The sequence below is a fragment of the Neopsephotus bourkii genome, unplaced genomic scaffold, assembly GCF_033783945.1.
Source record: "Neopsephotus bourkii isolate Nb327-2 ecotype Australia unplaced genomic scaffold, CSIRO-AGI_Nbou_v1 NB_547, whole genome shotgun sequence".
Lineage (NCBI taxonomy): Eukaryota > Metazoa > Chordata > Aves > Psittaciformes > Psittacidae > Neopsephotus > Neopsephotus bourkii.
The window spans coordinates 265,630-290,490 of NW_026901048.1; the positions used below are offsets into that span (position 1 = coordinate 265,630).

General features: G+C 45.6%; 2 protein-coding genes across 22 annotated transcripts in view; both read right to left on the minus strand.

Annotated features, from left to right (window-relative positions):
- The window catches only part of SEC31A (SEC31 homolog A, COPII coat complex component), a 43,668-nt gene extending 34,115 nt beyond the window's left edge, over positions 1-9,553 (minus strand). For 18 of the 19 annotated variants that reach the window (XM_061350906.1, XM_061350905.1, XM_061350903.1 and 15 more), the window contains exons 1-8: positions 9,377-9,553; positions 8,837-9,077; positions 8,184-8,266; positions 7,540-7,663; positions 4,574-4,772; positions 3,407-3,502; positions 1,878-2,018; positions 451-593 (exon numbers count right to left, since the gene is read on the minus strand). In XM_061350906.1, the coding sequence (XP_061206890.1) occupies positions 451-593; positions 1,878-2,018; positions 3,407-3,502; positions 4,574-4,772; positions 7,540-7,663; positions 8,184-8,262 (782 nt within the window). In that variant the 5' untranslated portion in view covers positions 8,263-8,266; positions 8,837-9,077; positions 9,377-9,553. The remainder of the gene's footprint in view (positions 1-450; positions 594-1,877; positions 2,019-3,406; positions 3,503-4,573; positions 4,773-7,539; positions 7,664-8,183; positions 8,267-8,836; positions 9,078-9,376) is intronic. The other variant, XM_061350894.1, reaches the window with a different exon arrangement.
- A 10,842-nt stretch (positions 9,554-20,395) lies between these two features.
- Positions 20,396-24,861, minus strand: part of LIN54 (lin-54 DREAM MuvB core complex component) — a 38,658-nt gene continuing 34,192 nt past the window's right edge. For all 3 annotated transcript variants that reach the window (XM_061350889.1, XM_061350888.1, XM_061350887.1), the window contains 5 exons: positions 23,708-23,779; positions 22,688-22,790; positions 22,361-22,498; positions 21,484-21,686; positions 20,396-20,939 (listed from right to left, as the gene is read on the minus strand). In XM_061350889.1, the coding sequence (XP_061206873.1) occupies positions 20,738-20,939; positions 21,484-21,686; positions 22,361-22,498; positions 22,688-22,790; positions 23,708-23,779 (718 nt within the window). In that variant the 3' untranslated portion in view covers positions 20,396-20,737. The remainder of the gene's footprint in view (positions 20,940-21,483; positions 21,687-22,360; positions 22,499-22,687; positions 22,791-23,707; positions 23,780-24,861) is intronic.

Below are 24,861 nucleotides of genomic sequence, written 5' to 3' on the forward strand. Positions count from 1 at the left end.
GAAGACTAAAGTCAGCAGAACTACTGGCAGCAGTTTTGGTAGACGCTGCAACACTGACCTCTTGCTGCTCTCCCTCCTTAAATCCAAGTGCCAGTTTGGGGCAATAAAGAAAGTTTCACTAGCAGTTGAGGAGGGAAAAGGGTTGAACAAAATATTTCCTTGTATCCAAGTTTAAGGCATTTAGAAACAAACTAGCAGCTTCAGTATCTCAGCAGGATGGTGTTTTTTTTACTCTGGGGTCTGCTCCCTAAATAAACCAGCAGGTGCCCAAAAGGCAAGCCTTTCAGGACACAGGACTGGGTAGTCAGCAAGTAAGCATGTAACACTGCTGCTGCTGGAATCATTGCCTCCAATTGAGTCTTCACAGGGGACTGAGCAAGAAGTGAGATGTACAAACTGGTACGCAATCACCAAACACCGAGAAGCAGCAGGCCACGTAAGCCTCATTACCTTGAATGGCTTTCTAGAACACGAAGTGGTGAGGAGGCAAATCTTAGGTCCCACATTTGAATCACAGGCATCCTGTCATCCTCCGAAGCCAAAACCATCTGGGTAGCAACATCAGGGTGCCATGCCAGGCCTGAGCAGTGCATCTGAGGGACAACATTGTGCCACAGCATAAAATAAATAAGCAGCATTACAGGACAAAAGACAAATAGCCTAAATATGTCTACATGCATGGTAAAACAAAGGAATTTGCAGCTGTTGCTGGGCATTAATTCTGACTGCATGTAGCTTATGATACTTTCCTTGTTTTCATGGGTGAGGAGATCTGCAGTTACGTTCCAAAGGTCCTCTCAAATAACAGTCTTTGTGCTTTCTTGTATACAGTCCGACACTTCAATGTAAGAAAACCATGCAGCCTTCTGTACAAACCTTTTCCTCTAATATTTTTATAATAAAAGCCATCAGTAGGCAGAGGTTATTGTCATGTGAGTATTGTATCACTAGAATACAATCACAGATGAAGACAATCTGCTGTACTACTGTTACGTTAGGCAACAAATACTGAAAACATTGAGAGTTACACAGCTTATCAGAGTATTAGTGCAGTGATCAAGCAGCTACTTCAGGAGCATCCATTTGTAAATTCCATTTTGAACTCTTGCTACATCTTCCAAGTTTATTACTGCAATATTCCGTTTAAAATATACAGGATTATACAGAGATATGTCACTCTCCACAAGTTTGCTAGTATCTTTTTTACATTTACACTGCCTGAGGAGCATGCATGGTGGTTGTAACTATATGAAGCAGGGCAGTCCCTTGTGACCCATTCAATGGCAACACTCCTCTGTGGCCACAGACCATGCCCTCTCCAAGCTCAGCTGCAGCCTGCTTTCATTTCCAGGTCTAGACCTGCAGAAGCACAGACCCCAGCTCCTTCAGTGTCCTGCCAGGGCTCAGCCCTTTTGTGCTTATCCCACCAGTGAAACTAAGGAGTAAGGCCTCTCTGTCCAAGCATTAAGTCATGACATTACCTGTTCTGCAAAAGTTTATGTGCTCACCTAGTGCATGTCAGCTGCAACCTCATCTCTCCAGCACACAAAACATGTCATTTCTGACTAGCTGAACAGAAGTCCTTCTGTGGTAGCTCCTGCCAGATCGTAATGGCGTTCTTCAAACTAAATTACTGCTCTACTAGGAAATCAGAGTGCCTTGCTTCAGTCTGCATCTGCCTATTTTTGTTTAAATTGATGACAAAACCCCTGCATATCCATAACCTTTTAAGAGAAAGCATCAGATATTTATTAGATTGTATAAAACTGGGCCAGGCACCAGTATCTTTAGGTAATGAAACAAGGGATGCTATAACCTGTCCCCACATGCCACGTCTCCCAAAAAGCACCCATGCAGCTGTGTGAGAGCCAACTCACCCGGTTACTGTGGTCACTGACTTTGATGATGGGTTCATTCTTCCTGAGATCCCACACAGTAGCTCGGCCACTAGGGCTGGCGGATGCCAGGATGTGCTGGACTTGCCTGTTCCAGGCAATGCAGCTGACGTCCTCAAGAGGCTGTTGCACACACAGAACAGCCTTTCACAACCTTTTCAAATCCAAGACTCAAAGCCTGTTATTTTCAGGACTCGCTAAGTGACAAATCTGCAAGGAGATCATTCCAGGTACTGCATGTGTTCTAGTTTTCTATGTACACACGCTGTAGGGTAGAAAACCCCAAACTATCAGCTGTTAGCATTTCACTAATATCTGCATTTTTGGCTTTACAATGTGATACATTAGTCACTTAAAGAAGACTAACCACAACTGCCTTAAAGACCAGCAAATTACTCCATGGAAGTATACCCAGGTACATGAACTGTCCTTTTGCCTTGTATTAGGATTTGACTTAAAAAAGCCCACAAAATTCCTTCAAGCAATTATATTTATTTTTGTTATTCTTCCCCCAACTGCTTATTTTTGCTCCAAAAATGAAAAGCAATGTTAACCCAGCCCTTGTTGCACTATTATTTCCAGCTGTCATTATGCATAGGAGCTAAAAGATTTCCTGGACTAAAAAATTAGTATAAGACATAAAAAAATCCTATACAGGGATGTTTAACTGAGATGAGCATCCTCCAAAATGCCCACATAGTAATAAACAATTCAGACTAAACCAAGTATCCAAACCCACAGAGTTTAAAGTAAAAATCTTTAAAGTGAAGATTATGCCTTACCCCATTTCTACACTTTGTTGTCTACAAATTATTATGCAGTAATAAATCCATCTTCCAGTAACCACAAACTGCTTATGCAATTTTTAACAGCTACAGAAACATACATGCATTGAAATAACCCACTCCCATTCTATCGCCTTCAGAAGACAAAAGGCACAAAAGGCTATTGTTTCCCTTAGATCTATTAAGAGACACAGGCTGAATACTGTCCCTTAAGTATAGCAATTAAGCACTCCCTGCTATACCTACTGCCCCATCTTCTGACTTCTCAGCAGCTGGTTTTTGTACTCCTCTCATTTTCCTCAGTCTGAACCTTCATGACCTTCAGATTCACACATGCAGTGAAACATGCTTTGAGTCACAGGCATGTCAAATGGAGAGAAATATCTCAAGACCCACAGTTTAATAAGCACATTACAAAATTTAAGTACCAATAGAAGGCCTATTTTTGCTGGCCTTCAGGAAAGCCACTGGAGAACAAAATGCAGGAACAGGAGATACCTGTTGTACCATCCTTTAAGGTCGGTATATAACACTGCCAGAAACGTAGCTCATGGCCAACTATAATCAACTGCTATCCAAGTTAGACTTCAGAAAGCAACCCCTGCCTGAGACAGCTTTAAAACTGTAGATTTCAAAGAGCTCTTGACTCAAGTGACATGCATTCAACTGACATACATATTTTCCATTAGTCTGCTCTGCAGTATTTAACAAAACCAAATCTGGTACCTGTGTCTTCACTCCTGGTGTCATTGGTGTTGCAAAATTGTTCAAGTCCCAGATATAGATTTCAGACTCATTAGCACCAGAGGCCACCAGATTAGTCTGTAAGACACATTCATAGATGTTAAGATTATTTTCTGCATCAGTTTTCACAGCCTTAGCTGCTAGGAGGCATCAGATCCGCAGGACTGTGCCAATTTCTACTGTTGGCTCAGGATACAGCCTTTGGCTCACACAGCATTACCTCTGTGAAAAAAATCAAGTCTGAGACTGAAGGTAAAGCTGAATAAATAAAAAAGTCCCTACACTGCACTAGACTGGCATGCCATGACCAAAATTCCTGTTCTGTGGAGTGCTCCTTGTACTGCATGGCAAACACTGATAGGTAAGTGGAAAGCAGTGACACTTCAGGGAGGGGGCAGATGAGGAAGCAGTGCTGCAGCTATCAGAGAGCACCACACAGCTTTACTCCGAGCAGACCATAACATGTGGGTCAGGCTGGAAGGAGCAGAGCATTTGTGCCTCCAGCAGTAGACAGCACCCTCCAACAGTGAGTGCAACCATCTAGAGCAATCCTGCATCTGAGAGGCAGAAGTCCAGGCAGGGTGACATGAGCCAAAGGGCACTAAGAGCCCTTTGATCACATCCCGAGGGAATCCTGACTTTGCAACAGGCAGAAAGGGAAAGGAATTGATTCAGAGGACTAAATGAACCCAGGGCGGCCTTGCTGAAAGCAAGTGTGCAGGGACAGAAGTGCTACTTAGGAAACAAACTGAATTCTCACACAGCTGGTGAAGAAAAAACAACCTAATGTATCTAGAAGTAAACAAGTGCTCACTAGTGCTGGAGGAAAGCTTGTTGGAAGAAATAGAGACTGGCTAAAAACACCACATAAGACCACCCATACTTTACCCATGGGCTGAGCTAAAGACCCACTGAATTGACAGTGTAATTTGACAAGGGGAAGGAATGAATCAGACACCTTAAACACTTCCATTTCCCATTCTGAAACACCAGTAACAGGACAGGTTTTACCTACTAAATACAGACGCCCAAACACCAAATTCAGTTCATGCTTTTCAGGGAAGGGGAAAACAAGAGAAACATTTGAGGTTATAAGTTAAGACAGGTCACCCGTCTATGATGGTACATGATAAACAGCAGAAAACCAACCTGGAACATGTTGACATCAAGCGCTCTTACTGGTCCTGTGTGCTTGTCTTTCTGGGCAATTATTACTTCAGCATCTCCAGCTATGATTTTGGCTGGGTCATACAGAATGACATTTCCATTTTCACCCCCGGCAATCAGGACTCCAGAGACTGTCTCACCTGAGGTCATGTTATGCGGTCCCCAGATCAGCTTGTGGTACCTGTAAGACACAGAGGTCTCCACGGTCTACAACTATCCACCACCAGCTCCATGTATGCTGATGCACCCCATTTTGCTCACCAGCTAAAACTTTCAGGCTGTTACTAACAGGCAGAGCAGACACATCAAAGCACTACAGGCATTTCTGCTTAAAGAAGAGTCCCTGTACTTTCAACGCTTTCTATCAGAAAGGCCACATGTTCCACTTCTGCTTGTTATCAAAACACAGGTTCACAACACGCACAATCAATAACCCGGAAACTGATAAAACTCCTTTCATCTCCTGACTGCAAAATCAGGTAAGTGCTCGCTACTGCACTGTGATTTTGAGCTCAGCTTTGCGAAACAATAGAGGTAATCAAAGTAAGGGCTATAAGCCCACCAGAAAACCTCGGATGTAAACCTCTGGTACTTGTGAGCAACTCTTACAAAGAGAGGAAAAAGGTGGAACTATAAACATCGCTAACCCTTTTCCATATCTGTGCTCCTGATGTATGTTTCATCTGCTGTACTGAAAGCTCAGCAAATAGCTTATTTGCATCAGACACACTTGTCTCTTGGATCACAATCTATTTTCCAGGCTAAATCAAGAGGAATTAAACATACTTCCAGAAATTAAGTACTTTCACACCACTGTGTCTAGCTGCAAGTACCCACATTTCCTTCAACAAAATGAACTTGCTGCATAAGAAAACAGCACTCCTGTGTATTCAGCCATGCAAAGGATGAACTACTTCTACGCAAAATGACACACTGTCATATACCAGCTCTTAAGCAAGCACAAAGCAAAACAACACAGACTGGAAGGTGGCAACGAGTTACTTCAGCATTCACCGTGTTATTATTAATTCCTTTTATTATCTCTGGACAACTTTCAAGTGATTTATTTAAATCAAAGTAACTTCAGCATGATAAAACGCATACTTCAGAAAGCTAGACAAAAAGCACATGCTGGGTGATGAATACTGTAACAGCCAAGTGCTTAGTCTCCCTAGTCCAGTCTTCAGCTGACAGTGGGGGTTCACCAAACACCGTTACAAACAGAAGTTGGACTGTGATATCAGACAGACCCTTTCCCTGAGTACAATTTTATCCTTCTGCACCAAACTATGTAAGGCTATGAGAAACAGAGTGAGCAACAGGGCTGTCTGGGCACTAGTATTACACCTTACTTTCCTTGGAGAACAAGTAACAAAGCTTGTTGCAGGATTTGTCTTTTGTGGGTTTAATCATCTGGACATTTTCATTCACTGCAAACTAAAATAAAGCTAATTGAGGCACTTCTTGTCATCTTCAATTTAAACAAATAAATAAATTGACCTCCTTTGTAATGGATTTTCTGGGGCAAAGTCAAACTCTTGTGTTGCTCTCCAAGGGAAGTACTTGCAAAGGAGCACTGCATCCTGGGTATAAGGAGTGGGTTTTGGAATCCTTTAAGCAAATGTCACATGCTGAGGGTGGAAAAACAGTCAGCTAAAATGAGGAGGAACAAGGAAATTTAGAATCAAAAAGATCAAACACCTTCCCCAGCTCTCAGCAAGCTGGATGTGTTAACATCAGCTTTGCCCACAGTGCAGGGCATTAAACATAGACTGTGGCTGTTTCACACAAGCTCCATGTACTAAAATGCAGACAAACACAGCGAAAAAGGGGGAAAAAAAGGCAAAAATTGACACGGCACAAAGCCAGCAACTCAATGCCTTCTTCTTCCTCCTGCAAAAGCTACCACAACTGTTATTTAGCCAAATACGAGAGCAAAAGTATGTAGGGTCACGATCTTATTAAGTGCAAAGACACACAATTTCAACCACTCCCAAGTTCTTACAGGCAAAACTCTAGAAACCCAGCAAACTGCATTTGGTCCAGAACTTCAGGAAACAGTTGTAGGCCCTTAGGTCTTGAAGTTACAGCTTTAGAACACGTAATGAAGGCTCATGTCTAATTAATTTCTACTCTTGTCAGAGATGGGGGAGATGACAATTGCTTCTGAAGAAGTGTCAAACTCTCACTTGAACATAATGCTGCAACTGTCTGCACCTCCAGTCACGTTGTTTCAGATCACCAGAAGAAAGAGTGGTTACACTGACACTGTAACTAGTATGAGAAAGCCATGGACCCAGTCCAACCTCAGTGAAAATTTTCACCTGCTTCTCTACCCATGGAAACATCCTGCACTTGCAGCCACATGGTTTCAGCTCATCAAAACCAGCAGCACCCACTGGACCAGCCACCAGAGCTGGGGAGGTGAAAGTTGGACTCTGTGACACTAATATTCCTTTGGACAAGCGCACAGTAAGGAATTAAGAACAAAGTTGAGCTGCAGTCAGGAACTTGGCTTCCCAGCTGTGGGGTAAGGTATGATACACGCACAATATGATTCAGTTTACAGGAATCTCCCTGAAATACCTAAAACACAAACAGGACGGGGCAATGTGAAAAGTTGTGACTGTGTTTTCATAACTTCACATTTCCTTCTGTTGTCTAGAGAATCCCAGAGGCTCCCCAAAATAAACAAGTCTGCATACATATCCAAACCTACCAGCATCAGATTGTTTAGGCTTATTTCAGACCATGAGCTGCTTGCAACTCCTCAGAGTCCAAGCTCACTGCTCCACATCAAGAGAATCCACATGCCTCCACACCTCAGCACTGAACTTCTGCTCCTCTTTTCAACAACTGCAGATAAACCTCATGAAGTGGCCTTTCCACATGCACCACGTGTAACAGTTCCACAGCCATTACTCTTCCCCTACAATCCCACTGCTGACCTGTGAGAGGAGGAAAAGGTGGCACAGGACTTCATATCCAGCGAAGGGTCTGACAAGTCCAACTCAAAGATTTCTAAAGAAGCACTTGTACTAAAAGTTGCATCCAGCTGCTGAGCTGATGTACCTGCAAAGAAGAGTGCTTAGCAGTGAGAAAGTCACAACACACAAAAGAGTAACTGTAAAAGCAACATAAGTAGGGGCATAAAAACATAATGCTTGCACAAAAACTCTGGGATGGGGTCAGGTTTCTCTTTGTTAGATGTAGTTCTATGTAACTGCCCTCCCCATGGTTCCCCCTTTGGGGGTTTCTTCACCAGTAGGAACAGGAAAAGCTTTGGGCAAGTGCCTCTCCCTCCCTGACATGCACAGAAAATGATCAGTTACAAAGAAGCAGCAAGGGACAACCAGCAATTAAGATGGCTGTCACCTTATCCTGGCAGGAGGAAGAGGATGCTTGCTGTCACTTGCAGAACGCAAAACACGTTTGCATGCATGGCACAACTGAATAACTCTACTAAAGGCACTGCACCATATACCCTGTTCCAGTCTTCAGGACACGAAATAATTCTTACAACTTTGAATCACGACTGCTTCATGGCAGCCCCCACATGTAGCCTACTAGCACATGCTTCCCAGAAACTCACCTGTAGCCAGGTATATGGGGTGCTGCTGTGCAGGACTCCATGCCTGCATAGCAGTACGATCAATTTCCTTCAGCTTCATTTCACTGAAAAATAAGGAGAAGAAATATAATGCTTAAATGGAGCATGGGGAGACTGCAGTGCCACATATTCAGCAGCTGCATTAGGACATGGCAGAAGCTGCCAGGGTGCTCATTCTCCTAAGGATATCCCACAGACATCATATCCACCCTCTCCAGAGCACGCTCAGGGAGGAGAGCAATAATTCCCAATGGGCACACAGAGGAAACCCATGGCTGCTGAACAGACTATAACACAGGAAAATCTGGGCAAAGCTTCAACTGCACTGAAAAACCCTCTACTAGCATCATCAAGACACACATAAGGCACCCTACAGCAACTTTCAATCTTAACCCACGAAACCTACCCATCCTCCAGAAAACCCTTGCTGCTGAATACCATCAGCAGCCAGCCAGATCTGAGGAAGAAAAACGGTTTAGCAGCCTCCACCGTCTCATTTCTGGATTTTATTTCAACATTCAAGGTCCGCCCCCCCCCCCCCCCCGGAAACACCGTGCACTGTCAGCGGCCGCCGGTGCCCCGTTTCTGATAGGAACAGAAGTTAAAAAGGTGAAAAACGCGGGTTCCCCCCTCACCTCTGCGTCCCCGGCGCTCACCCAGCCCCGGCCCGCTCCAACGTGGCAGCCGCGGCACCGCCTCTAGCCCGCCACCGGTTTCCGGGCGCGCCCCGCGCCTTCCGGGCGGCGGCGAGCGGGACTCCACCTTTCCCTTACGCGGGAAGGAGTGCGGCGGGGGGGTGGGATAGTGTTGGGTGTGCGGCCGCCTCCTTCCTCGGGCTGTCCTTCGGGATTCTCGGTGCAGGAGCGGCGATCAGCCCTGGGAAAGAGGGAGACAGGCGTTAGGGGCGATCGCCTCTCTAGGGTGTAGAGGAGCCGGGGGAAAGCGCCTGCAACGCGGGGCTGTGGTGCCGGCTGTCCTCAGCTCCATGGCAGTAATCACGGTGGTCATGATGTGAACAGCAGTGAGGCTCATCACCGGACAGGGGCCAGACCCACGGCTAGGGGCTCTCCCGCCTTTCGGGGCGGGGAAACGGAACTAACACACTTGAGATTGCGGCCCGCGGGCTTGCACGGCCCGCGGGCTTGCACAGCCTCCGGTCGCAGCCCCTGACCCACCTCTCACGGCAATCGGAGCAGCACAGCTCCGCCGCCGCTCAGAGGGCGGACGGTGCGCCAGGGGCGGGGGCTGCCCCAGCGCCATGGCGCGGCTGCAGAGGCCCCGCCGCCGGGCATGGTGCAGCCGCACGATGAACCCCCATCACCATCAAGCACCCCGCGGCAGGAGAGAACCTTATTTCCGGGCCCCCCTATATATGTAAAGACTGGAAGCGCTGCTCCCATTGGCTGCGAGGATCGCCGTTTGCCACTGGCTGCTTTTTCCTCTATCGCTGCCACCGGTTGGCTCGGTTCTTTTCTCATTCCCGCTGTCCGCTTACGTCAAACCGAGGCGGAACTGCAGCACCGCTGGAAAAGGACCAGTGACGGCGGCTGGGGAAGCCCGCTAGGCAATGGGGAAGGAGGAAGCGGCGGAGGACGGGCGGTGGTAGCCAATGGGCGGGCGCTGTCCGTGCCGTGCGGCGGTGGCGGCCATGACACGGAGCTGCTCGGCGCTGGGCTGCACTGCCCGCGACAACGGGAGGAGCCGGGAGCGCGGCATCTCCTTCCACCAGTGAGTGCGGCCGCGCCCCGCGCCCCGACCAGTCTCCCTCCGTCCGTGTCTCGCCTCCCTTTCTCCATCTGTCGCAGGTTCCCGGTGGACGCCGCGCAGCGCCGCGAGTGGATCCGCGCCGTGAACCGCGTGGACCCGCAGAGCCACCAGGCCTGGCGACCCGGCCCCGGCGCCATCCTCTGCTCGCGGCACTTTGCCGAAACCGACTTCGAGCGCTACGGGCTGCGGCGGAAGCTGCGGCGGGGAGCCGTGCCCTCCCGCTTCCCACACCCGGTGCGTGTGGGGAACGAGCGTGCTCCCCTCTCCCCCGCTCAGCTGGACCGCGGTGACCTTCCCTCTCCCTTCCCCGGTAGGAGCCGCTGCGCGCCGGCCGGAGGAGCAAGGCCCTCGTCGGAGCTCTGAAGCAGCCTCCCCCCAGCTCCCCCGCTGGGGACCATAACTACAGCCTGAAGGGGCGGCAGGCGGGGAGCGGGGAGGCGCGGCCGCCAGTGGAAGGCTCCCAGCAGCGGCAGCAGCTCCCGGCGGCCCGGAGGTGCCCCCGCACCTGCCCGGCCAGAACGGTGCTGAGCGTCCTGTGGGGGCTGGTGGAAAAGCAGCTCCTTTCTGAGGAAACCGTGAGCTTGTTGCAGGCACAGTTTTCAGGTACTGCTGGGGGCGTTGGCTAAGGCAGAGTGCTGCAGGGCATGCACCCCCTCGCCACAGCTAGGTGTTTTATGATACTGGTGGTGTCCGGAAAAGAAATCTCTGACTGTTAGACTTCTAGGGTAGCATAAAGCATAAAGGCTTTGAGATTTGCAGGTCAGGAATACAACAACAAATCCTTCAAGGAATTAAAATCTCCCTGAAAAATTACTTGAGGCTGGTTACAGTGTTCAGGTCAGACACGTAACCAAAGCTGTTAAACCAAACCATGGCACCATTCAGCTGGTAGATGACTCAAGAATAAAGTTTATTTAACTAGGAAAACCTTGTCTTTTATGCTGTCTGGAAGTGAGCTCTGTTAACATTAGTGATATAAACTGAAGAAGCCATTTCAAATTGCAGTCAACCATAAGATAATGGCTTTTGTAATACCAGCTTCTAAGCAGCACCCACACAGACACAGTCTTTACTTAAAACTGTGGGATGAGATTGGATAGGAAAAGACGTGTTGGGGTCTTGGCCTTAACAATGTGGTAGGGCACACACTTCCTGGCCACTGCCCATCCCTAGGAAGAGTTGAGGCACAGTGATAATACTGCTGAGCTATAAACACCAAGCTTCATGACTGATTGATTCCTAAAGCCACCCTATTGCCTTGTATTCTGCAGCATTTGCATTATATATCCCTCTTAAGTTACCAGCTGTTTATTTGCTTCACTAAAGCTGACTTTTTCTCTTTTAAGCAGATTTGCCTTGTGAGTTGCACAGCTGGAGGCAGATGGCTGAATACTCTCCAGAAATGAGGCAGTTTGCTTGTGTTCTCCACCTCTACCATATTAAGGCTTACAATTATCTACGGAAGATTCTTCCTCTCCCTCATCCTTGCAGTCTGACAAAGCAAGTTTTTATTCATTCATTCTGAATATACTTGCAGGTACTCCTGTAGAAATAGGTGTAACGGATCTGTCCTGAAGATGTTCAGTAGCTTTTCCCTGCTTTGCTTTAGTAACAGAAGCAGAGTGGGAAGTGAGCATCAAGAAACATTGATACTCCTCAACTTGGAGAGCTGCTCTGTGTCCATGCATGTGGGGCATAGCATGAGAATAACAATTTTAGAGTAAGTGTGGAGTTTGCTAAGTATTCCTACGTGAGTGTGGGTGTGAAAAAAGGTATATTTTAGGGCCTCAGCTGCTGCAGAGTCTATATGTGTTTTACTGTTCACTGGGGAGGAAGGAGGAATACAAACAAGCACATGTGCTTTACCACACTGGCACTGTGATGTGCAGTGTAGACTTGTGAGAAGGGAGAGGTGAGGCAAATACTGAAGGGCGGGCAAGTATTATGAGTAAGGTCATCTAAAAAGAAACCACAGGAGGCAGTGTTTAGAGAGCAATCTGTAGTACTCCACCAACAGTAGAAACTGAGTGAGGAGACATGGGCAGGAATAAATGTCAGTAGAGGAAATCAAAACCAATAGGACTATACATGGAAAGCTTTGGGACTCTTTCTGGAAGAGGGAGAAGTCAAGAAGGGAACACGGAAAAAGAGGACTGCATAAAGCCATTAAGACTAGAGCTTTGGGGTTTTTCACCTTGTCCCACAAGGACTCTGGGAAGTTAGTCAATCTCGACAAGTGTCTGTTTCAAAGTTACGGAAGGGAGATACTTCCATATCACATAACTCAGTTGTGTAACCCACACAAGTAGTTATGTGGGCTCAGAATTTAGTACTTTAAGTGCTATCAGACCCATTTACCAAGAGTGAAGTTGTAACAACACATGAAAGAAAAGCTGGAGAAACTCTCCCTGTACAGATTTTGAGTCTCAGACTCCTGTAGTGCAGTTGGTCGACGCACATCAGGTACACTCATTGACCATACCTGCCTTGGGGTGTTTCACACGGCTTCCTACAAAGAACCTGCTTGAAGGAGCGGCAGAAGGGAGTGTATTGAGGACAGTAGCATTCCACATGGGCTGCTGAGGGTTTCACATCATCCAAACTGGATTACAATGTGCAGAGTGAAGAAAACCAGTTGGGAAGGAGAGCAGCCTGGTGTTGCTGGCCACCTGCATAGCCTGATTTGCAATTCTGTGTTTGGTTTAATTTTTCCTGATCTTTAATTGTCCTGACCTTCTATATATTGGAAAGGCAGGAGGCTGCTTTAATTCCCTTCATGGTCGATACTTTTGCTTCCCACCACTAGGGTGTGAGAACAGAAATTCGGACTATGCATTAAGAAAGGGAGGGTTTGCTCTGCCCTAGCCTGCTCTACAGCTCCAGACAGGGCTGACTATGTCCTCTGTGGTAAAAGGTGGTGACTGTTGCTTCCCTTTTCTCAGATCACATCTCCTAATCGCACCCTGCCCTTTTTTTCCAGTTGGCTGTCTACTAATAAGGCTGCTGCAGGCTTCAGCAACAACATGTTTCTCTGCCTTCAGGAAAAGGTGGAGAGAGGGGAACAGGACTACTGCTACTGTGCCCTGATGGTACAAGACATGTCCCTGCAGAAACAGCGGGAGTGGGACCCACAAACCCAGTGCCTGACAGGCTTTGTTGACTTGGGCGCAGGCGTCCTTGATGCTGATGAAGCTCCGTTGGCCTCAGAAGCAATAATACTCATGGCAGTTGGCACCTCAAGTCCCTGGGCAGCTCCACTTGGCTACTTCTTTGTGAACAGCACGACTGGCTGCTTGCTTGCTCAGCTGCTTCGTCAGGCCATCAACAAACTGAACAACATTGGCGTCAGGGTGCTGGCTGTGACGTCAGGTGCCACTGCTTGCGGTGCTCAGACTGCCAGAGCTCTGGGGATCAGGATGGATCCTGAAAGGATTCAGTGCACTTTCCAGCATCCGCCCGGCTCTGCTCACAGCATCACATATTTCTTTGATGTTTGCCATGCCCTCCAGCTGATAAGGAATGCTCTGCAGTGCTTCCAGAAGATAGAGTGGCCCGGTGACACCGTGCGGTGGCAGCATGTGGTGGAGCTTGCGGTTTTGCAGGAGCAGAGGATATCGGAGCTGTGCAGTTCCAAGTCAGGCAGATCTGGGAGTAAGGGGAGTTACCACCTGAAGGTCAACCCTGCTACTCAGTTGTTCAGCGAGGGTGTTGCTGATGCGCTGGAACACCTCCAGAAGCTGGGGCTGGCCTCATTCCAGAACTGCAGCGGTACTGTCAAGTTTGTGCGGTTGATGAGCCATCTGTGTGATGTATTTTATGGCAGAGGCCCCTATAGAATGGGACTGATGGGGCCTTTGCTAGTTGGGAATTACACCAAAATAACCCACCTCTTTAATGAGGCCAAGAGCGTCTTTATCACCTTCATGGACTCTATGGGGAGATACATTATTAAGAGCAAACGGAAACTAGGATTTCTGAGTTTGTTGCTTAATGCTGAAAGCCTCAAGTGGCTTTACACCAACTATGTGTCTCCAAAAAGCTCTTCTTCCCACCACCTCCTGACTTACGCCTTCAGCCTCGACCCCCTGGAGCTGTTTCTAAGCACTCTACAGCAAGCCTGTGGCAATGGGAATCCCACATGCACTGCGTTCCAGGCTGCTTATCAAAAACTGCTGGCCAGCTGCAACCTAGCATTAGGCTCACCACACAGCAGTGGCTCAGGCAGTATAAGCTCCTGGGACATAGCCCTGTCTCGCAGGAGAGATCTGACCCTTGGCAGTGTTCGGGCTCAATATAACCCAGCTCATGGGAGGACACTGGCAACAGAGTACCCCTATTGTGCAGGCCTTCTTTTGTGTGGCTCTGCACTGGGTAATGCACTGACAGACCTATCCCTGCATGTACAGAGCATCACCTGCACTGCAGGCTGCATTGCTGAGCAATTAGCCTCGGACTTGCAATGTGAGGTTTGTGTTGCTTCCCTCTTTGACTCAGATGAGAGCAGGCTAAGATGCAGGTCAGTACTGTACATAAAAAAGCTGGGTGGGGTTAGTCTGCCCTCAGCAAGTGTGTACCGCATAACAAGCATTTCAGAACAAGTCCTAAACTGGTATGGCAAAGTAGGAGGCAGCAACAAAAACACCAAGCTATGGCACTTGTCCCTGGAACAGAAAATCTTCCAGAAGCTCCTGGGAGAAAGTTCCCTCTTCCCCACTCTCACAAACCATTTGTTTCACGGGGAGGTGTGCGTCAACAATCATTACATAATCTTAGTAAAGGAAATAACACGATGTTATTTAAAGGTCAAAACAAACTGTGCCAAACACCTGGAGTTGAAATACCATTGTGGAAGGCACAAATTGAAGACAGTGAAGGGAAAACATTTGCTTCCCTCACCACTGGGTAGCTGTCAGTCAGGCCAAACCCACATGGGATCATGAGTACTCAGTGCTGTTCCAAGGATGGCTGTTTCTAAGGCTTAGTGATAGCCAGGTCTAGGCAACACAAGCAAGGAAGTGATGTGGTGTTTTCTCATGATGTGGCTGGCAAAACGTGTTGATAAGCGTGATGTGTTGGGCCACTGCAAAGCACCTGATTTGGCTGAGCAAGGCAAGGAAGCACATCTGATCCTGTGTTCCATCTAGCAATCCTGAAGCAGCCACGCATTTTGTGCAACTTACATGGCAGGCCAGGATTAGCAATGGTTGCTCAAGATGCCTGGGGAAATGGCAGGGGACACTGCAGAGTGTATGCTAGAGGCACTGGATAGCTTAGTGCTATGAATGTACTTGCCAGAAGACTGATGAGTCTTCCACATGGCTGAGGAGAATCTTGCATGCTGGCAGTTTGATTTCACTGAAGTAAGTCTGCTTTAAAAAAGCTGGAAGCAAGAACGCGTGCAGAGCTCTTAAAAAGGAAAATAAAGATGTGAAAAGAAAATGGCACTCAAGTTGTACAGAAGCCTCCACTCCTACGTGTTTTGTCAAGCAGCTAAACAAGCTGGTTTAGTCTAGATCCCCTGGAGGGGGAAACTACAATATCAAACTGCACCCCCAAAGCCCCACACTTTACAAGCGAGGTAGTGGATACTGAGCAGAGAGGCTGTTGTCCATAAAGGTGAGGGTAGCACCAAGGCTGGGCCCAGGCTATTGTACCCAGCAGTGCTGACACCCTGCTGTCTGGGCAGGAGCCTCAGGCACCAGCATATGGGTTGTGCTGCAGCAGGGCAAGCATTTTAGGTTGCATTTTATGGCCCCATCCTCCCAGAGCTGGTATGTCCCCTGCAGCCCAGGGTACAGATGCTGTTTCCTCTGATTACTTGAAACAGATTTGGTGGTACCAGGCAGGATTGAATTGTTCAGTTCATTTCCATGGCAAGGAAGCTGCTTTGGTATGCAGTGCTTTACCTGGAATAGCAAAGTTTGGCATAACTGCTGCTAGACTTTGCTGTGCAGGACAGCAGTTGCAGCCATAGAGTTGGAAGGCAACTATTTCCCACAGAACTATGGCTGTTAAGTCACTTTCAAGCCACACGTTGGAGATGGAATGAAAAGGTGATCCCTCATGTCTCAGGACAATAATAATAATAATAATAATAATAATGTCACAAAGTGACATTCTGCCTACTAGGGACAAAACTGGCTCTGGTCAATCTGGGTTCTTCCTCCTCCCCTAAGTCCTACTTATGGTGGAGCAGAGCTGCTGCACTCAATTCCTCAGGCTCTGCTTTGAGATTAGCAGCACCCCAGAACTTCATGCAATCTCTTCTGGGAGTAGCAAACCAAAACCTCCAGAGTTCCATCCCCCACCAGTCCGATTACCTGTGCAAAAAGCCATGTTGAAGCTGTCACTGCCATGGACCCATTGCAGCTACAAGAGACTCTAGGAAACTATTTCCTTCTCATTTATATGTGATTTTTAGGGCAACTGGCAACACTGCTGAGATCCCAGTGGCAGATTGGTTGCGTTCACATAATGTAGCACTTGTACTGCTTACATGTCCAGCTGCAATATGAGCTGGGCCATCGGGAACAGGCACTTCCTCACTGTGCATTTGTTTCAGCTGGACATAAGCCTGCTGCCACTTTCTTTTTACATGGGGGAGCTTGTCTTGCTTAGCTCATGCTGAGCCTCCTCCTGAATGGGTAGGTCATCCACAAAGATGTGCATGAGCTCATGGCCCCTAATGAAGGTGTGGACATGGCAGGCATGCTGTGCACAGAGCTTCCCCACCTCTGAACTTCTGTGTTTTCTGCTGTGCTGCCCACCAGTGAACTAAGCTGGAGACCGTGCTGCAGCTGGGCTGACATGGAGCTCTATGTTCCTGTGGCTGACCTGCCCATACTCATGACTGCCACAGTTCACACACCCTTTTGTAATTCACTGAAATGCTGATGATGGAGGTTTCCAAGAGATGCTGAGGAAGTTTTACAGGGCTTGGTAGGATGAAGTTCGAGCTAAACCACGTAATTAGAAGTGTGGCAGTTACCCAGTTAGTCAAATATTCTAAAGGAAACTTGCAGTTGTATTAGGAACCTTGTACCAATTGCCATTATTTCCCAGAAATACATACCTTCTGTTGCCCTCTGCAGATACTGCTGGCTGGGCTTGCACCACAGGAGCTGTCAACTTTCAGTGGAGTCTTTCAGCATTCCTAACACCACAATTGCAATCAAGTGATTTTCCACACTACTCCCTTTCCCACAGTGTTTTTTGGACAGTGCTTTCTCTTCCCAGCAACTCCTTGCTCAGACATTCATCATCTCTGAAACGCCCTCATTCTTGCTTCTACCATGCCCTCCATACAAAGTTATTCCACGTCACTCTGAGCACCACATTCCTTCTCTCAGTCTTCTAACTGCACCCTAAGGTAACACAGAGCCTTCTCTCATGGCAGCTGGTGTAGAAGGGGGAAAAGCTCAGTCCAGTAACATCTTTTGTTCTCTCAGCATCCTAACACCACTCTTAAGACTCCCTCAGCATTGACTGTACACTACCTTTGCCACACTGCTAGAGTTGTTTTTTTTAAGCTGAACATGGAGATTGGCTGCACACAAATAAAACCAGGCTTTACTTTGAGAAACAAACCACAAGCTCTCTTAGCTGACTTGTATTCCTTAATGCAACGTAGTAATAAGAGTTTTTGCAAGAGCTGCTCACAAATCTCTGCAGAAGACACAAAAGCCACAAGAAACCAGCACATTGTATCCTGCTAACAACAAAAATTTGCCTGTGCTCCTCAATGAGCTCTTTGTAGCACCATGCTGTTTTCAAGAGCACTGCAGAATGGCCTAGGATGTCCTTCTGCCCAGTCTGAACCTAGCCATTACCCAGCCATGCACATAAAAAGCCCCACGCTTTCTCATTAGAGTTTAAAAGAAATGAAGAAACTATCATCTGGGCTCAACTACCTGATGCTGGCTTGACACATTCTGGCCCTTTACGAACTGTGCCACCACGTGACACAAATTACTATGCATGACAGTATGCCAGTAACCAAGGGTTTATCTCTGACAGGATGTCATCTCATACTGAAAATCCAGGCCAGTTCTTGCATCAGAAACAGGCCTGGTGTTAACAACTGTCTTTTGATAGTTCAGTGAGAGTCATCTGTGAACAATATTCAGGGCTGAAGGCTAGGAGTACAAAAAATTTGTATTTACAGAATAGTATAAAGGTTTATTTTTCTTTGTGATTTATCGGACTGTTTCATTTGTACAATATAGAAAAGTGTATTCTTCGAATAGGTCTAGTAAATACAAATTTAATTTGTCTACTTTTCAGATGTAAACAGAACTAGAAAATGAACCCTTTGCCCCATTCCCAATTATTTTTTATGTAACTGGATGAACCTGACTGTAACTCTTGTCCAGCAGTTTGATGCGAATGGCTAAGGAAGTACAAAACCAATTCACACAATCTACACCGAGGGGGGAGAGGAATCTTAATATTTGAGAAAGCTTGTTCAAAGCAAAATAGAAGAACCAGGAGCATTTGATTGCACCTTTAAAGTCTTTACAAGCAAAATATTCTCAAGCAATGCCATCATACATAATTACAACTGTCATCTAAATTCCACAAGTGTTTTTGCACACTGGATATAAATACACATCACAAAAGGTGCAATTTAGAGTAAGACATGGTATATATACAAAATTAACATGGGCTGAAGTCTAACCAAAAGAAGGCATATTGCAATCTGTTTGGAAAATAACATAAGTAGGTATTACTTGATTCACTTACACTAATTTACATTTATACAAATCTTACTGGACATACTATAGTAGGTCACTGGAAGTAAATCGAGTATCTGCGCTATCTACATGTAAAGTTACTGCACTGATTTTTTAGTAAATCCAAGTCCTAATTATGAAAAAAATTATGTACACAAGAGGTGGGGTCCCTTTTCAGAGACTCGCTATTCATTTTCAGGGAAATACTAATAGCAGACAGGGCCCTTCAGACAGTGACTGGCAGGTCAAACCTTGTTTGCAAGGATGACTCAATGGTCACTGCTGCTGGCCACCTCCCAGGCCCTTCAAGCCCCTGAGGCATTTTGAGGAGGCACCAGAGAAGGGTCAAGGGCTTTTCTGCTCAGTGCACAGGACTGGGGTGAAGACAGAAGGGGAAGCATCCTCCCACCCTATTGCCATCATACATGTAGGCACTTAGCTCTGCTGCTGGTTTGCCCAACCCCTACCTTTCTCCAGCCTGGCCCTGCTAGAAAACCTGGAGAAAGAGCTCTGCTGCTTTTCTCTGTATTTACATTTTTTACATATGGAATACTAAATCTTTTTTGGAAAAAACTAAATAGTTCAGACTGCAGTGAGACAGGTAATAAAAATGCCTGTGATTAAAATATAGTTATAGACATCCATGGTAGGTAAATAATCTACTAGGTTAATTTTGCAAATGTGTTCTGCTACCAGAAACGTGATCTGAGATTGCCTGTATCAAATACTGAAAAATATCCCCTGCCCATAGTCTATACACAGCTATAGTTTGTTGCCCTTGCCCACCCCCTCACCCCCCCCCCCCTCCCGGGCCCCCCCCAGCTTTGTGTAAAAGGATCTGTGTATCTGTTTTGAAAGCAAACCTGATTTTGTGCTAGCATCCTCTCTGATCATGGCTCTCAGTCATTCAAACAACACTTAAACAACCCTTATGCCAACTGAGCTGACGACATACAGAGGAGAAGCACCCTGAAGACCCACAACCAGGCTGAACATGACCCTACCTCTGTTTGCAAGTCAGTTTGGATGCAGATTGTCTCAAGTCCTCATTAAGACAACTGTGGTTCCAACACCTCCCATGACCTCACAGCTTCTTAGGCTTAAATGCTTTCCAGGGTTACAGCTTAATCCTCAAAAACACCACAGACTGCACAGCCCTATCTCCAGTGAGGGATTAGGCTGTTGCAGACTTCTGAAAAACCAGGTAAACACCTAAGAAATAGCATTTGTTGGCTGCATGCTTAGGTAACACTGTACACTGAAGCAGATACCTGGCATTGTGGTGTGGCTGCCCTTCCTCACTTCTGAGAACAGGCCACTGTCTCAGCCTTCAAGTTCCAGTTTAACCAACTCATCTCTCAGCCTCATTCCTATCAAAAAATTCCCACTAATTCCGTCTAAACTCCTCGGGCCCCACTCCAGCAAGATTCTCCACCACTTGCCCAACAATAAATATTCAACCCACTCCTCTGCATTACTGTTTGTGTATTTCACAGTGCTCCATGCGCTAATGGAACATGCTGTGTCAGGTCCCAAATACAAGTACTACCTTCTACTTAGATGCTTTTACACACTTCCTTTCAGAATTATCTTGGATACAGCAGTACCTCCTTATTATGGGCCTGTTGCCAAAAGCATCGCCTATCTGTTGACATCACCTGCGTTTTCCTGTATGCACAAAGTAATGCAACTCCATACATTGTAATAATATATATTATAATAATTTCTATATGCCCTTCAGGTAGTTATTCTGGGGTAAAGAGGAGAATACATCTAATTTTTAAGAAACCCAAGGTAAAAGCTGTACACCAGGAAGAAAATTGACCATTAAGCATTGTCTTAAGTAGAAGAGGATTTAACTAAGATTTAAAAGGCTCTACATATTGTTATAAAAAGATTTGCATGTTTCGATATTATGCAGGTCAATTTACAATAAGCACCAAATTAACAAATATTAAATCCTCTATGCCAAACCAAAGTGCCCCTGTGCCTTAAGTGTTCTGTTCAGTCCGCTTCATTGTGGCTCATGTGCACGAGTCAGCAGTTCATGGCACAGGGGTCACTTCTGGACTTTCCTGCAGAGTTAATAACTCTCATCAAACAGCGTCCAAACTCCTCCAGGATCATGCGCTCTGCTGCAGCTTTTGACTTGCCTGTCTTCTCTGCTTGCTCTGCCTGTGCAAGAAGGCATTCACAGGTTGCATCAGCTACCTCCTTGGTTACAAATGTGAAGGGCAACCTGGAACAAAAGAAAGATCCAGTTGCTCTCAGCAAAACCACACAATGTGCCTAACTCCAGGGCTAGGCAACATTTTAATACAAGGACTGATGAGAGTTCATCTGTCCTATTGCTTCCAGAAGCCTTGAGGCAAAAAAAAGGGAGTGAATAAACCATAGTTACAGTAAAATGGTGGGCCATTGTGCCTTGGTGCCTGCCTCCACGGATGTATATTTTGAAACAGAAATGCCCAAGTACATAGAATTCTCCAGCTTTTACTATAAGAGCAACTCAAGGATTACATACTCTCAGTAGATGGGACACTTGTACTTCATGCTTTCGGTGAGCACATGGGCAACCATGAGAAGATTAGCTTAGTTATATGCTTGAACAAAGGTAAGCTTGGCATACCATAGGTTCCATAGAAAGCACAGTTGTGTGAACAAAAAGTTCCATTCATGAGAGTGCTTCTACAGTTTACACAGATAACATTCAAAGATGACCTGTCACATAGGAAAAAAAGAACACATTAGAAGCAACTGAAAGAGGGTGCTGCATAACTTACTTCCCACCACCACTGCTGAGTGCTGGTGTTGGCCTTGTCAGCAGATCTGAGATCTGGGAAGATAACTTAGTCTTTGCAGCAGTCTGCTGCTGGACCCTAACTTCTGCAGCATCTGCTAAATGCATCAATGTCTTTCGCTCTGGGCTTTCTTCAAAATTTTTACAGCCAATGCATTTGCATATGGAAGAACACATGATTTTTGCCTGAAAGAAACAAACAAAAAATGAGAAACCTCTTGTAACTGACTCCCTTTATAACAAGCCACAACAAAATGCAGATCTTGTTTTAATCTTTCATCAATTAACCATGAGAAGAAACCTCCAAGCACCAGTTTTCTAACTTCTCACCTCAAACTGAGATGCCTTCTCAGAATGCATACTTGAATCAAAGGCAAATCAATGGTTACCCACTCATCCCTCTGTTCACCAATCTACTGTTTCCAGTGGAATTTACGTGGTTGAGCTACTAGAGGTCAGTCTGCCACATCCACAGACTGATTAGTCAGCTGATGAAACAACTTTTGCTTGTCTTCTACAGACATGTTCTATCTCAGAGTGTCTGTTGGATCCTGCTTCAACATCTCTTAGGGAACTGGAGCGGCAGATTTCTTTAGGAAATCCTGCTCCTCAGTAAAGGACAAATTCAAGCCCAAGTTCAAAGTTGCTATGTGGTTTACACTTAAGCTCATACAGCAGAAGTAACCAGTTTTGCCATATACGAGTCTTTCTATGTGTAAGCTGCTGGGAGAAAATACATTACAGTAGTAGAAAAGAACAGAACAGAAAACATGATAGTAATACAAAGAGACAGAACAAATAAGAGAGGTCACGGCACTGAAGGGAAAAAGCCAGTACTTTTAAGAGATAATGTTTTGTACCTCATAGCATTCGCAGTAGTTTTTGAGACATCCCGAGCGTTTACAGTTGCACCCTTTGCTGTGTCTCCGATCCGATTCTCCTTCCTTTCCTTTCCCTATCTTGGGCTTGAAGGCTTCAGGATTTCTGTCAAGGCAGGCCTGTCAATGCAGACCCAAAGGGTCAGTCACTGAATGCAGGGAGCAGAATTTAGAGGTGCAATAAAAGGATTTAAGCCTTCCACTTGTGGGAAATCAGGGCATTATACACCCACTCTCCCCCATACCATAGCTTCAGAAGATACAAGCTAAACGGCTTTCATCCCAGGGGCAGAGGAAGAGGCCCCTCACCTTTATTGCTTTTTGCCTATCATTTTCATGGTCCAGGTTGTTATAACAATTTGTGCAGTTGCAGTTATTGCAGAATTCACCATTTGCAAAACAATCACAGTACCTGAAACAGAAGATGCAGAAGACATTTGTAAACATGACCATTACACTGGTGTTAGTACTGATGGCAGCAGCACAAGTTCCTAGTCTGACAATATGCACACACACCAGTAAGGTAAGAGGGTCACCCTATGCTCAACTTCACGCGTACAAGTTGCACAAGCCTTATTGCAAGGCCTAAATCCTCTAGTGCAGGTCCAGTTGCTGTCTAAAGATACAGGTATAACTCAAGGGTAGTTGACTTCCTGTGGCTTGCCCAGGGTAATACTACAAGAACTAGATGAGGGTTGCCCTGGAGTTCACTACAGCCTTTCAGTTGGTAGAAATGCATTTTGATCATTTTCAGCATCCTGAATGGTCTCAGAGATAAACTATATCAGAACCTTTTACAAGTTGCAATGGCCTTACAAATTCTTACAATTCTTATAAGGACACTGAATGAAATAACAGAATAACTCATCAAAATGAGCAAGACTCAGACCTATCAGTGAAGAATCCTTTGACTGTTAGTCATTTAAGAAAATAGAAACACGGCCCAATTTTTCTGAAGTACTTGATGCAGCACAGTATTACTGATGCACTTTACCAAAGTATAGTAGACGCCCACTGATGATACCATGGGATGTCATTTCAATCATAGCAACAACACAACTATAGCTGCTGCGTGGAATTGGCTCCACCATACAAGAAGGCTGTGAAGTTAGAAAAATCATTAAATGTTAGGGTCCATATAGCTCACAGGAGTTGCAAAATTACACAGGCACTGCAACATCTTCACCAATATCAACAGCAACCTTAAATTAGCATCTGGACACAATATTTCTGACATAAACACATTATATTTTGATATTTGGCATAAGTTTGTGTTGTCAAACATAAGGCTTAAAATTACCCCCCAAACCAAACCCAAGATGTACTTACAATTTCAAACACAGAGACTTGGTACAATTGCAAGGCTTCCTAGGGCGGTTTGCTGATTCACAGGGAATTATTCTGTGTAGGAAAAAAGTGCATTTAGATGAATGCACAGTGTTTTACCAGTTTCTTCCTATTTTAAAGTCAAGTAAATAACTCATAATAAAAACTTAAAAAAAAGTCTTTATATTTCCCTTGCATTACTTTTTTTGGCTGAATGCATTTAAGTAACTATTATACACAGTACCTTTATATAATGCTTTTCAAACTCAAAGACCTGGGTTATTTGTTACAAATCTGGCTGTATGCCTGAAGCAGAAATGAGGCTTAAAGCTAGAGGAAGCATTGTAACTGAAAACTGGAATTACAAAACTTCCCCAGAACTTCTCCACATGCAGGGGGACAAGGTTCACTCAAAATGATTACGCTTTTCATTGTGTTCTAGTTGGAATTAAAAACAAATAAAAACTTCTTGAATAATGGGAAAGCAAGCCAAAACATGGTTTATAGATAAATTTTGTATCAGACACAGTCTGTTAACTGCTCTTAAAACTCAGATTTTGTGTCACGAATCACTTTTGATGACATTCATTCCATCCTTGTCCAACAATTTCTGCATGTAGTATCAGAGATTAAATCAAACCCATTCATTTGAATCGTGGCATCTGGATTTGGGATTAGTTTGTATTAGTTGAGGTTGCAGCAACAAAAAGCACTTTGTTGTTTACAATTTCCAGCAAACAATAACACAAAAGGACTGTGCGGAACAGCTAAGCCTGCTGGATTGACAAAGGGAAAATAATATGTGTTAGCTGTTATTTTCATCCTTAAAGGAAAAATATGAGACTGAAAACCACCAAAGCCTTCTTACTAGGCTCCATTTTAGGCTTCAGTTCCATTTTGCTGTTCAGCTTGATTTCTGCGTATGCTAAGCATCTAGCTCTTGTATCATCTAGCATCTTTTTCCAGCAATGCCCAGAAAAAATTGAGGCCTGTAGCTCCCAAGTACAATGCAAAATGAAGAATGAGCAACAGGGAGGTTTCAGATCATCTTCCTGCTACTGAGTTCAGAAAACAAATCAAAACACAGCTTTCATCAGGAAACCGGCTCAACTGTCAGACAGATCCATGCTCTCTATTCAGAGGTAATAACCATACCG